The following is a 13,589-nucleotide window of genomic DNA, read 5'->3' as shown; positions in this document are numbered from 1 at the left end:
AAAGGAATCATTATGTGCTGAATGTAAACATATGTTTGCTTCCTTTCTAACTTGTATTGTTTCCATGGCATTTTGTCGGAACTAGTCGACGCTTGTTAACGGAGGGTCAATAAAATTACATTATTACTGAACCAACTGGTTCACAATTACTGACCCAACATTTTTCGATGAATCGTATGGGACATTGTAATCTTAAGTTTATCTTTGTTCAAACCAGACATGACACACACATAGTCAGGAAAAATATTATCAATACGACAGTTTTGAATTTGAAGTTTTAACGCAGGTTTATGCTGATTCTTCACTTTGCTTTATGAACCCTATGAAGAATGGTCCACTTGGCAGGAACATGCTCTTATAGAGGTTTTCAATAGGTAGTGGGCTTTCGTGGCTTTTAATGCAAAATTCATTATGTAGCATTGAAGACAGCTACAAGTATGTATTTATTAATATTTGAAATGTTACTTGGGAAATGCTCCTTCCAGAAATTTATTTAATATTCTGATATTTTAGTAGAGCGCATTATTTTGTTATTATTATTTTTCCGAAATTCAGCATAATATATTGCTGAACTTGTCAGTAAATAGAAAATATACCAAAATCAGCAAATCAGCTTGTCCGTTTGTTTCGCATTGCACCACATCCACGTCATTTGTCGTGGATCCGTGTTATCCGGATACTTTTCATAGTAACTCGGGCGTCTGAGTGAAGCAGTGAGAGTGAATAATAATTTTAATATAAGGGTATAAGCTTGTTCTAATTAAGGATGAGGTTGCACTCATCCTGGTTGGACACTTTTTGACAACTTGAACGTACAGAAAAGGTTCCGAGAAAACTTTCTCGCTACTTCAAAGCTGTACAAGGAAATGCTTCAAAGTTTGTTCTGTTGCGTCGGATGAACATTCAAGTCTAAGTAATTCCTTAAAAACGGACTGTTCAGGGAATGCTTTGTATGCTGCTTAAGCTAAATCCTTTTTTACAAACTTTAGGTTACTTGGGCTAAATAAAAATGGTAAAATTATCCAACTTTACCGAATGAACAACTCTAGAAGGGAAAACATTGACTCGAAGAATGAGATGAGAATCTGTGCATTTGCATAATTCCATTTACGAGATTCTATTTGGACTCGCCTGAGGGCGCCATGCTAGCAAAAAAGGATGTTGCCAATGTTTTGTTCGGGAAATATGAGAGCTGGATATCTTGTTAATATAATGTCTATGTTGTAGGTTCAGTAATCAGAAAAATAATAGATAGAAACGTTAACCACTTAATCGTTAGACAATTCCCATGTCCGAAAACATAAATTCGAAGTTCGACGGGTCAGCATAGTATATAATGTTTACGTTGATTCAAACTGATATTTAGGGTTGATTCAATTAAAAATGACTAACGTCTGATAATCTCAATCTGAATAAAATTTATTGTTAAAATCAAACAGTTTTAATCTTGTAACATTATTATTGATCGATTTGAAACCAATTGAAAAATACTTCTGATTTCATTTCAGTCATTAGTTTGGGACAAAATTTATAAATGTTGATTCAATTAAAATAGGTATTTGACCTTCAACGATGTAATTAGTTGTTTTAAACTAGGCCCATTTCTCTCCGTGTAGGGAAATGATGGAAGAGCGCAATTTTTCGAATTCACAAACTTTTTCAACCCTGTCGGTAGATATTTGAAAATTTTACCTGGCATCTCTGTTTGAAATCCAGTATCACCCAGGGATGTCAGGTTCACAGATTAATCTGTGTTTCACAGATTTTGAGTTTTGTGCACAGATTTTAAAACTGACACAGATTTTCACAGATTTTTCAATAAAACACAGATTTTCACAGATTATGGTAATCGAATAGAGTTTAGCACCAAAAAGTACAGAGCGTGTTGGTAGTGAGACTTTTTTTTTTTTTTTTTGCTCACTAAATTGAATTCGGTCACCTGAAATGGTACGGAAAACGGGTGGTGAGACCTTTTTTTTTTTTTGCTCACTAAATTTGATTTTGAACTGCTATTGGAGTACGGAAAACGATCACAGATTTTCACAGACAGGTTTTAGGTTCGATCACAGATTTTTGAAAAAATGACCTGGCATCTCTGGTATCACCAAATTACTGTGGTTAACCTGTATAAACTGAAACTGTCAACACGGATTTGGAATCGGTCGACAATCTACAGTCAGCAGTTTTCATTTTGTTGTAATCTTAACAGTAATTCACTACAATTGTTCTAAAATGCTCGGTTTGGAATATTTTCCTGAATATGAAGTTCCTGGAGTGCGCCAGGTTCAATTTTATCCATATGAGTCGAATGGAGGGTGAGATATATTTAATACTTCGAGGTTATGTTATTTGACAGAATGACATTGTATTTCTTGTATATAATTCAGGAGTGTCGTCGCTATCGCCGGAGACGATTTTGCCGTAATCGGTGCTGACACTCGTTTGAGCTCTGGTTATTCTATTCATACGAGAACGCAGAACAAGCTATTCCGGCTGTCGGGTGGAACAGTACTTGCTTCAACCGGGTGTTGGTGTGATACCTTAGCCCTGACCAGCTTGGTCAAAGTGCGTATGCAGATGTACAAAGATCAGCACCAGAAAAACATGTCTACACCGGCGGTGGCCCAAATGCTATCAATTCTTATGTACAATCGACGATTTTTCCCGTATTACGTGTCAAACGTTCTAGCCGGACTGGATGAGGATGGGAAAGGTGTAGTTTATAGCTACGACCCCATTGGGCATTGTGAAAAAACAACCTATCGAGCTGGAGGATCGGCTGGACCACTACTACAGCCAGTGCTTGATAATCAGATTGGGCTCAAAAACATGGTTGATGTGCAACCGACACCCGTTCAGCTTGAAAAAGCTGTTTCAATTATAAAGGATACATTTATTTCGGCAACCGAAAGGGATATCTATACCGGGGATTCGGTTGTTATAAATATTATTACAAAGAACGGCATCAAAGAAGAGATAGTTCAGTTACGAAAAGATTAAACTTGTGTAACCCATTTCGTTCAAATCGATCCTTTTTCAAATAAATATGCATTATTAACAAAAATTTGTAGAAGTCGGTATGACACGGAAAGAAACAATGAATGATTTTTTTTTCTTCACCAGGAAAAACCTCGAATAGTCAAAATGAAAGTATTCGAAGTTTTTTTTGCTTTGAATAAAAGAATTTCAATTGATATTTGCTTACTTTTTTACTTTATCAACACAACCTTCTTCAATACATTTTCATTTCTTACTGATCCTAAAAAAAGCAAAAATTATAGAGCAGCCTTATCATGAATAATCAATATTAAGAAAATTACTTATTACGTTTAAACTATTCTGTGTTTTGTCGTACTTCTGTTTCATTAATTCTATTCTTGCTCTTTTTTTCAGGTGGAGGTTTCATATCATTTCTAGTTTCCTCTTTGACCAACATGTTAGGACTATCTTTACGTTTGTTGGAAACATGATCCATGCGTTCTTGTTTAATGTTTGAAACTTCTGATCCATTTTCCATTGCATTATCCATGTTATCGTTTGCATTGGCCACCGCGTGCTGGTTGGGATGGCTCTGATTTTGAAGTTGTGGCAGAGGAAGGGGAAATTTTCTCAGCAGATCTCCCAAAAGCATATCGACGCGTTGCCGTTGAAAAAGCGAACTTGGTTCTTCCTTGTCAGGAGCAGTTTTGCTTTTTTCGTTTTTATTTTTCTCTGCAATTGCTTTGTTGACAGAGAAATCCCATGAATATCCTTTACTTGGATGATATCGCGAAAAAGAGCTAGCTTCTTCAAAAGCACTCTGGAGGTGATGCACCGATGAATGTATCCTTGAATTATATACACTGGCCAAATCCGGTGCTTGATATACGGTACCCGCAATGATATAATAGTCCGCCAATGGTGTTGCATCTGTTGGATTATGTCTATGTTGCTTGCGAATTACGTATAAAATAGGATCCTGGACGTGTAGCAAAATATATTCAACGCCAGACATATTGCTCAACATATCTATGCTTTGACGTTGCATACGAACTATTTCATTGTTACAAGTGCGATCATAAAATGGGTTTGATTTTTCCGAAAAATAATCAAGTACATTGGCCGGATTGAGAATTGGAATCCAGTTGGAATCATGCCATGAAATCCATAGAGGATTTTCGTGCAATATTGGTAGTCCTAATCTTGCAGGCATCATTAGTACACTTCGTTTTGAATTTTTTTTCACAACGTTTATAGTTTATAGTTACTCACGAATTATGAAACGAATGAAGCATGTTCTACCATTAGGAATTGATGAAATTTTACAAAAAAGTCGGGCACGAAATTCTACCAAGAGCAAACAATATTGACAATAATCGACGTCAACATTTCAAATGGGTCTAAAAGCCAGAGATGCCAGATAAATATTTCAAAAATCTTCATGCAGGGTTGCAAAAGTCTGTATATCCGAAAAAAAATCTGCCGTCAGCAAATATTTCTTGCTGGCAGTAATTTCTCTATGAAGCATAATAGGCTAAACTGACATGGCGAGCAAACAAAAAAGTCGCGACAATTTCAAAACACTGTAAATTTTGACTAAAGTCTGTGAAAAACTCGATTTTCAACAGTTTGCACAACAAAAAATGTCTGCAGCACTATGTACGAAATCGGCAGATTTACAGACAAATCTGCAGATCTGACAGATCTCTGCTAAAAACCAATGACAGATTAAAAAATAGTTCCTTTGATTGAGTAGCAGAAACCGCATGTAGCAAAATTGAGCTGTTTTTCAAAAAGGGAGAATCGTACAAAAGTAATCAAATCAGTTCAGTTTCACATCTCATCCAAGTCAGTCGATAAAACAAAACCGCCTTCGTTCGGGACGAAAGAAACAAAGTACAGTATTGTGTAGTGAACAATAGAACGATCTCGAAATGAGTGAACAAAACGAACAAAAGCTACCGCCGACACGAAAAAATGCAATTGTTGTTGACTTCAGGCAGTGCAAAATTCGACCTTCGATACGAGAACTTGAAGGTTTGCTTGAAGGAGCAAATGCATCTTGACATTAAACGTGTGCATTTACTTCAATGCAATAAGACAAATAATGTTGTTTACATCCAGTTTTATAAAGAGATGAATGCAATTCAATTCGCAAAGCACAATAATAATGTGCATTATGTGGAGCACGAGAACATTAAGTACAACATTCCAGTATATATGGAAGATAGTGCTACAGAGCGTGTGCATGATCTTCTCTCAAGCGTCATCGATTCTTTTATTCGTAAAACTATGTCCAATACGGAGAGATTCTCTCTATCGAAAAAAAAAAGTGGAAGAACTTTTTCTTCGGTATTCTAAATGGCGTACGTTTGTTACGCATGCGCTTGAAAAGGTCTATACCTTCTGATGTAACTTTCGGTCAGGATACAAGAATCCCGTGCAAATCACTTGTTACCTATGACAATCAGATGGCCACGTCAATATTGCCAAAAAGCTGTTCACTACGGTAAGCCATGTGATAAACCGGACGAGGAGACAACTAAACCAAAGGACAACGGTGCTTCCTTCACACCCCAAGCAACCCCAGTACACCTGTGGCAGTCACCTAGCAACAGCAACTAGCAACGAAATCAACAACATTACCACGGCAATGGATGACGAGACGAACCACGAACAAACTGCCCCTCAATCCTCGCCGGATGGAAATGGAAGCTCCTCTTTCCCTAGAAAAAGGGTGACAATGAGATCCAATACAAAAAAATTAGCTAAAAACTCAGCTCAATCGGCTACGTAAAGCTTGTACGCAAATAGGCCTGAATAAAAATAACTTTTATTAAAAAAACAGTAATCAAATCGAGTTTCTCTTCCTAACGAATAAATGCTGATTTTTTACAATTTTGCCTGAAAAAAATGAATTCATGTTTGTAATACAAAGAACTCTAAAGGGTAACACTGTCATTCCATTTGTTTACGTAAATTTAACCCTCCGTGTTTCATGCCAACAAACAGGGCGATAATTCAGTAGCTAGAAAGGAAGGTCGTAACTATTTATTTTTGTTGTTTTAGATGATTTCCGCCGGCGAACGACCGTACCTAGGTTGAAATCGGGTACAAATAAATGACAGATGATTTCCGATTTTTTTACTACTGGAAGTAGTGAGTGAGACTACTTTTCTGACAGCTCATTTACAACCACAAATGAAAATAAGATTGGTTTGTTTATATTAGGTAATGCCAGTATCAAATACTAATCAGACGATTGATCAGTTCGTGCTCGCATCTCACCCAACACAGTCCAAAATCGTTTGCGGTCGACGCAAAAGAAACAAAGACAATACAGTGCAGTGATCAATAGAGTGTACGGAATGGTCAAATACGATTTAACAAAGCCTGAAATTTGCCCTGCAAGATCGAATTCAATTTGTATAGATTTCAAGCGTTGCAAAGTTAGACCAGCAGCAAATGAAATTGAAATCTTACTTAAAGATTGAATGCATCTAGACGCTAATAATGTAAGTGAGATTCAATTCAACAATGTGTCTAACTGTGTGTACATTATGTTTAAACGTGAAAGCGATGCAATTACATTCGCTTCGGTTAACAACGAGGTGCACAGCGTTGAGTGTGACAACATTAAATACAAAATTCCTGTGCACATGATGGACAATGCCATACAAGTACGCGTGCATGACCTTCCCCCGCAGGGCACCGATCAGTCCGTTCGGGAAATCATGTCGCAGTACGGTGAAGTTCTTTCCATCGAAAGAGAAGTATGGCGGAATTTTTTCCCCGGCATCCGGAATGGCGTGCGAATGGTACGTATGCAACTACGTAAGGCAATTCCATCTTACATCATTTGTGGTCAAGGTGGGACACATCCGTGTAAAACGCTAATTACCTATGAAAAGCAGCTGGTTACATGTCAGTTTTGTGAACAACCTGAACACTACGGTAAGTCTTGCACTGAAACTGCGAAAAGAACATCTTCAACCAAAGACAAGGTCAACCGTTCAACAACGAAAACTAGTGAGCGTAGTACTCCTGTTTTACCATCAAACCAACTAACAACTGCAACCAATGTACAACAAGGCGCTTCTACAGCAACTAGCAACGAGCTCAAGACTGCGAACAACAAGAAAAACAAAAAAAGCCGGAAATCAACAACAAAACCACCGATGCGGCAATGGAGGACGAGACGTGCCACGAACAAAGTGCCCCTCAACCCTCGCAGGAGGGAAATGGAAGCTCTTCTCCTCCTAGAAAAAGAGTGACAACGAGATCCACTTCAAAAAATTGTTTATTTGAAAAATCGGCTAATTCGGCCACGTAAAGCTTGTACGCAAAGGCCTGAATAAAAATATATTTTAAATAAAAAAAATACGATTGATCAACTTTGGTCGACGACAAGATTAACTTAAGTATTTCTTAAGCCGAATATGATTCACGTACCTTACGTCGAACTGTTCCGTGACATTTAATTTGCGTGTCTTCATAAGAATTACTTACAATTAATGTTGTTGTTCCGTAACTGTTCCAAGCCGGTGATAGTTGGCTGATGCCACATGTGAATCGCTCTTATTTTTTTTTTGTTTTGTTTGCATCAAGGAATAAATAAACCACAAATTTTTAATTGTGTGATTAATTTGCAACATGTCTCAAACACAGAAAATTATTGCATTTGGTGTTTACTACGTCTAAATTTTTCTCGCATTAATCTAGTTTGTTACAATTCTTTTTTTTTTTTTGCTGTGTACCCATATGTCTTATTGTGGGGTAGAATGCGCAAAAAATTGTGAAAATAAATGCACCTACTTTTCTCGAAGATGGCTGAACTGATTTTCACAAACTTAGATTCAAATGAAAGCTCTTATGGTCGCATACAAAATTCCTGAATTTTGTTTGGATCTGACTTCCGGTTTCGGAGTCATGGGGGAAAATGTGCAGAAAAAAAAACAAAATATGTGTAGTATTTTTTCTCAGAGATGGAGTGACCGATTTTCACAAACTTAGATTCAAATGACTGTATCTGATCTCCGGTTCCGGAATTATAAGGTGATTAGTGCAAAAATTCCAATTTAAAATTACTTACTCGTTTTTGCCTTTCTCATATAGAAAAGTTATGCAATCACTGTGAAAATCGACTTCTGTCATATACCATTCGACTCAGTTCGTCGAGTACGCAAAATGTCTGTGTGTGTATGTGCATATGTGTGTATGTAACGTTTTTTTGCACTAACTTTTCTCGGAGATGGCTGAATCGATTTTCATAAACTTAGATTCAAATGAAAGGTCTCGTACTCCCATACAAAATTTCTGAATATTATTTGGATCCGACTTCCGGTTCGGAAGTTATGGGGTAAAATGTGCAAAAAAAAAACAAAATATGTGTTCTAACTTTTCTCATTCTCTTTTTCATTTACCTGCCATTATATATGATAGTATGATTGATATGAGAAAGGCATCATTACACCACTAGGTGGATTAAAACAGGGTTTTGAACTTATGGTCCCATACAAAACTTCTGAATTTCAGTTGGATCCGACTTTCGGTTCCGGAATTATAGGGTAAAATGTGTAAAAACTTTTATACCATCACTTAGAGGGACGAAACAAAACGCGAAGAAAAATTCTAAACTGACCCCAAAACGACTCCATTCGATAGTCATTATCAGTAGACGGCCAAACAAACTGATTTCGGCTATCCTGGTTCCCAGATTCCGATTCCGGAGGCATAGGAAATATGTAGTGGTCTTTTTCTCTCAAATGAATCTCTCACTTTTATCAGCGATGGTTTTAATTTTTTTTTCAAACTTAGATTTTAATGGAAGGTTCTGTGGTCGTAAGGATTTCCTGAATTTCATCCAGGTCCGACAAAAATTGAAAACGTGAAAAGAATTTAAATCGAAAAAAAAACTACTCCAATCAGTAGTCATTATCAGTAAACGGTCAACTCCGGTTAATCTTTCAAGAATCGAAAAAAAACTATTTTGAAGAATACCACAGTATTATATATGATAGTATATTTGATATGAGAAAGGCATAATTACACCACTAGATGGATTAAAACAGGTTTTTATATACAGGAGTAAAAAAATTCGTGAAGCCGTTCTATATGTGAGAAAATAGTTACAAAAATCGCAGTATTTTTTCCTTTCACAGCAAGTTTTATTGAAAGATGTGGTAAACATAATTTCGGTGCTCCAGTTAGGAATTCAACAATAGGCATGAAGGAGAAAAAATAATTTCAAATGCAAGTGTCACTTTTTTAGCTGTTTTCCCGGCGGCTCATTGTAAAGCTGTGCTAACTAATAAGTAATCTTATATGACGCGAAATGAGACTGAAAACTAAACATTCGTTCATTTACAATGTTTTTTTCAGTTTCCCAGATTTACTTCTTCCGCGTTCCGCTCTTTTGGTCTGCTTGATCAGTTGCCCACTGTGAAATATTTGCAAAAAGTAAATTGAATTAAATTTAGGAACATAATCAAAACATCAATATCTTTTTCATTTACCTGCCATTATTAGAAACAATGCAAACCGAGCTGGACTTATATTACGTATTTTTACTCGGAAAACATAAAAAAATAAATTCTCGTTTTTTTTCTGCAGATTATGAAACGTTTTCTCATAATAATGATGCTTATACGCTTAGAACATCAATTACTAAATGAAAAGGTTTATTCACGCGGGGTTCAATCTAACACTGGCGTGTATTCTATTTGTTTTACAAGAATGTTATTAAGACTACTGATCGACTAATGTGATCACTATAAATTGCAAAGTGCGCAAACATGTACATTACAGGTTGTTTTATAGCGAATATGCTTTTACTATCAAACGATATATTTGTAAACAAAGATAAAGCTAACATAGCTCCAAACAATTTTGAATGATTTTTGTAAATGCACATGTATTGGATTTTACAAAGTGTTGACTGTATAGAACATGAGCTTTAGTTACGTTTTGCGTTTTAGTAATGCAAATAGTTCTGTTTTAACAATCATTCTAATCAACATCCAAATATTATTATTTTTTCAGTGTGTACAGTTCTTTCTTTTTTTTTCAATGCACCGGTTTCGAATTGCAGTAAAACCGCAGGATATTAGAATTTGGTTAGATTAATTCACTCTCGCCACAGTCGCGTATGTATCGGGTTGAGTTTATATAGATGTGTTAGTTATTTGTTGCCTCCCGAAAGGCTTCACTTCTTACCGGGAGGCGCCAGTGGGGTGCCGATATCCTTGCCGCGCAATTTTATTCCAATCACCCGTTCAATTTTGCCCAGAATCATGTGGTTTGGAATACCACGACCGGCCTCATAGTCATTGACGATTTGAGGTTTCTCGCAGATTTTCTGAAATAGGAATAATAAACTGATTATTTTTCAAAAACGAGTATATATTTAACATGATCAGTATCTAACGGGGAAACAGATTGGAAAACCGACATGTGAACACAATGATGTAATGAAAACCGCGAAAATGTTACCGCAGAGACGGGACTCGAACCCGTAGCTAACTCCTAACCGGGGAAATTGTTTTACCAATTAAACTACCCTGCATATGAAAACACATGAAGAGAAAGTCCAATTGATTGGACGAAACTAAGCATGCTTCGCTCTACTTAGCCACTACGGTATTCACTTACAGTCCCGTATCGACGGAAACAAATTCAACAGAAACACATACAATGATCACGAGTCTATTTCTACCCATCTGCTTTTGCCGCACGATACTGATTTGAGACTTTTGTTTTTGTCTATTTCGCTATCTACGGGATAACACACGATAGTTTCATCCATCGATTTAATGGATCTCCACTAGTGTATGGTAGCAGCAGTGACGATTGTGTGATCTCAAACACAATGGTAAAGGTAGACAAACCTTTTATTGTCCTTCAACGATTTTGTTTTAGGCTTTGTTAAGACGTAAAGCCGCCTTGAGCTAGTTTTAACTTGATCAGTCTCTAACGGGGAAACAGATTGGAAAACCGACATGTGAACACAATGATGTAATGAAAACCGCGAAAATGTTACCGCAGATATGCATATGCAGGGTAGTTTAATTGGTAAAACAATTTCCCCGGTTAGGAGTTAGCTACGGGTTCGAGTCCCGTCTCTGCGGTAACATTTTCGCGGTTTTCATTACATCATTGTGTTCACATGTCGGTTTTCCAATCTGTTTCCCCGTTAGATACTGATCATGTTAAATTAGCTCAAGGCGGCTTTACGTCTTAACAAAGCCTAAAACAAAATCGTTGAGTATATATTATTTGTACATTTCTATTCAAACAATATTGTGAAATTGCCAATTAGAAGCGTTTGGCTTATAAAATAGAAGTACAAAACAGATTGAACAGAACATTTGCACAACCAATAAGAGAAATCACAGAATCAAAAATATTTAAAAAAAAAACAAACAAAAAATATAAAGTACAATTTCACGATATTTCGCAACAGTTTAGCAATCCTCTTAATCATCCGAATTATCTGCTAAAGCCATTCAGCGATAAGAATTCAACACTCACCGTGGCCAGATCTTTCTGACTAAGTCCTTTGGCCTGGCGACCCTGCATGATTAGCTTGGAAATGTCGTGGGAAACTGTTTTATGCTTTAGTTCTTCGTTCTCCCGGTCTAACTTGGCGGTGTTTTTAGTTGCAACGTGCTGCTTATTTGTGCCGGCATTATCTAGAAGAACAATATTGGCATGTAAATATTTCTTGTGTGCAGGCAAATAAAATATGAATCGAAAATCAATTAGCATAGTTGCGCCGTAATATGTCCTATTTCCTCGATTTTAAAGTATTCATGCCATGCTACGTTTGTGGGCTCACGAATTTAATATGGCGAAGCAATGATGCAATGAGGTTAATTCAGTTTGGTTGTGTTAAATATCAAAAACAAGAAGCTCACTACTTACATTTTTGGTTGGTCTCTACCGGAATACCTTGACGACGAGCTAAATTCACTGCCGATTCAGTCTTCATCGTGGAAGCCTTAGGGGCCTTTTTGCGCAAAACAATCACAGTATCCCAGTCGCTTTCAGACATCTTGATGTAGTTTTTGTTGTTTCGAACCAAGTTCTGAAGATGGAAACGAAATCAAAATTTCAAACCATATACTAACACGTCTTTTGTATGATGATATTCAATAATCGATTTACTCGAAAATTGATATAAAAAACTTAGTACTAGTTTTCACGACCAGCGTAACTATCACGTCTTTTCTAGAAGTCAGAAGCTAAATGAAAACTGACCTTCTCTGTGGCTGAATCTGTTTTGTAGTATTAGCTCAGCAAGGCACGTATTTGGAAAATATGAGGAACTCAGTATATTTATATAGTAAAGAAACATGGTTGGAGATATTTTACCTCACGTACTTACGCCAACCTAATTGTTTGAGGTAGCACTCAATAAACGTTCTCACCAGCGATGCCAGATAGTAGTAGTGTCATTTCCGTAGATGGCATTTTTCTCGGAAGCTCTCACGGTGAAAAGCTTTTTTTTTGCCCGCCAGACAAAACTAGTTTTCGTAGTTCTCCGTTGATAAATTGTAATTTCCGTAGATTTCCGTAGATAAATTCCAATTTCCGTAGATTTTGTCTACGGATCCGTAGATCCGTAGAAAATGTTCGAATCCGTAGATCTACGGAGATTTCCGTAGATCTGACATCGCTGGTTCTCACTATTTTCATACGTTTCGTTCTCTTCTTTCTACGTTTCGGTCTACTGGCGCATGCGAATTGAGTGACGAGGATTCGAATGACAATTGACTGCTGTCAAACACCAGAACTCCGCGAAAGAGCTGCCAGTTTCAACAGTCAGCAAGGGTTACACCAAATACAAATCACATTTTAATCGACTCTTCATCATATAATAATAATAATCATATTATAATCGACTCTTTTTATAATAAGGACTCCGCCATTTTATTTTAACGTTCTATCAAAAATTAACTCACTCCATAGAAGTACAATCAACAATAAACTGTTTGTAAATATCCATTGAATAACCCCTCACTTCTTCAGCGGTACCCGCATGGCTGCCAGATGGCTGACTAAACGCATCCAGCGGAAAAAATATGGCTGGCAGACATTCTGGTTACCGACAGCCTCACCGCTGCCAGACATACAACTCAAACGATACAACCGTATCCACCATTTGCAGTGAAGGTGAAAAGATGAAAGCGCTCGGCTGCCGTAGAAACAGGCGACTATGTTTTTGCAAAATTGGATTTGACAGCCGTCACTGACTCAATTTTGGTAGCCGTCTGGTGGCCATGGCTGCCCAGGTAACCAAGAGGCCGACCGGGTAACGGTGGTATCAACTCGAATAAAAATATAGTTAAAAAAACAATACGATTTGTTGTTACAAAACCTTCCCCAATTTTTCTTTGACCGTTGAAAAATATTTTTTGTGTATTGTTATGCACTATTCAATTAATTGTGAACATGTATTTCACAATAGAATGTATAGGTTGTTAAGTATCGTAACAATTCAAAGCATATAATTTTCTTATACATGTTTTCTTAGAAAACAATTAAATGTACAGTTTGCATATTGTTTGAAACTTCACGTGTACAATAAATTCAATTGTGAATCGAAGACA

At 36.9% G+C, this 13,589-nt stretch overlaps 3 protein-coding genes across 6 annotated transcripts; 1 reads left to right on the top strand and 2 right to left on the bottom strand.

The window, feature by feature from the left end:
- Positions 1 to 2,114: 2,114 nt before the first annotated feature.
- LOC131437019 (proteasome subunit beta type-1) lies at positions 2,115 to 3,064 on the top strand. Its single transcript, XM_058606055.1, has 2 exons — positions 2,115 to 2,315; positions 2,388 to 3,064. The coding sequence occupies exons 1-2, from the start codon at positions 2,233 to 2,235 to the stop codon at positions 2,998 to 3,000; spliced, it is 696 nt and encodes a 231-aa protein (XP_058462038.1). The 5' UTR covers positions 2,115 to 2,232; the 3' UTR covers positions 3,001 to 3,064.
- Positions 3,065 to 3,190: 126 nt separating this feature from the next.
- LOC131437018 (mediator of RNA polymerase II transcription subunit 6) lies at positions 3,191 to 4,372 on the bottom strand. The gene is made up of 2 exons (XM_058606054.1): positions 3,321 to 4,372; positions 3,191 to 3,259 (listed from the first exon to the last, which is right to left on the bottom strand). Exon 1 carries the CDS (start codon positions 4,193 to 4,195, stop codon positions 3,335 to 3,337), a length of 861 nt encoding a protein of 286 aa, XP_058462037.1. The 5' UTR covers positions 4,196 to 4,372; the 3' UTR covers positions 3,191 to 3,259; positions 3,321 to 3,334.
- A 4,752-nt stretch (positions 4,373 to 9,124) lies between these two features.
- On the bottom strand, positions 9,125 to 12,350 carry LOC131436652 (endothelial differentiation-related factor 1 homolog). 4 transcript variants are annotated; one of them, XR_009230655.1, is made up of 4 exons: positions 11,902 to 12,220; positions 11,509 to 11,669; positions 9,495 to 10,336; positions 9,125 to 9,418 (listed from the first exon to the last, which is right to left on the bottom strand). XR_009230655.1 is itself a non-coding variant. In XM_058605496.1 (4 exons), the coding sequence occupies exons 2-4, from the start codon at positions 12,029 to 12,031 to the stop codon at positions 10,184 to 10,186; spliced, it is 444 nt and encodes a 147-aa protein (XP_058461479.1). In that variant the 5' UTR covers positions 12,032 to 12,064; positions 12,238 to 12,350; the 3' UTR covers positions 9,125 to 10,183. The 4 variants fall into 4 exon arrangements, 3 of the variants coding, with proteins under 3 accessions (XP_058461479.1, XP_058461481.1, XP_058461480.1); XM_058605496.1 differs by adding an exon at positions 12,238 to 12,350 and having other exon boundaries at positions 9,125 to 10,336; positions 11,902 to 12,064; XM_058605498.1 differs by having other exon boundaries at positions 10,195 to 10,336.
- Between the last annotated feature and the right edge of the window lie 1,239 nt (positions 12,351 to 13,589).

This window comes from Malaya genurostris, chromosome 3 (genome assembly GCF_030247185.1).
Source record: "Malaya genurostris strain Urasoe2022 chromosome 3, Malgen_1.1, whole genome shotgun sequence".
Taxonomy (NCBI): Eukaryota; Metazoa; Arthropoda; class Insecta; order Diptera; family Culicidae; genus Malaya; species Malaya genurostris.
The sequence above is the reverse complement of the archived record's forward strand: the minus strand, read 5'-3'. Positions and strand labels throughout refer to the sequence as shown.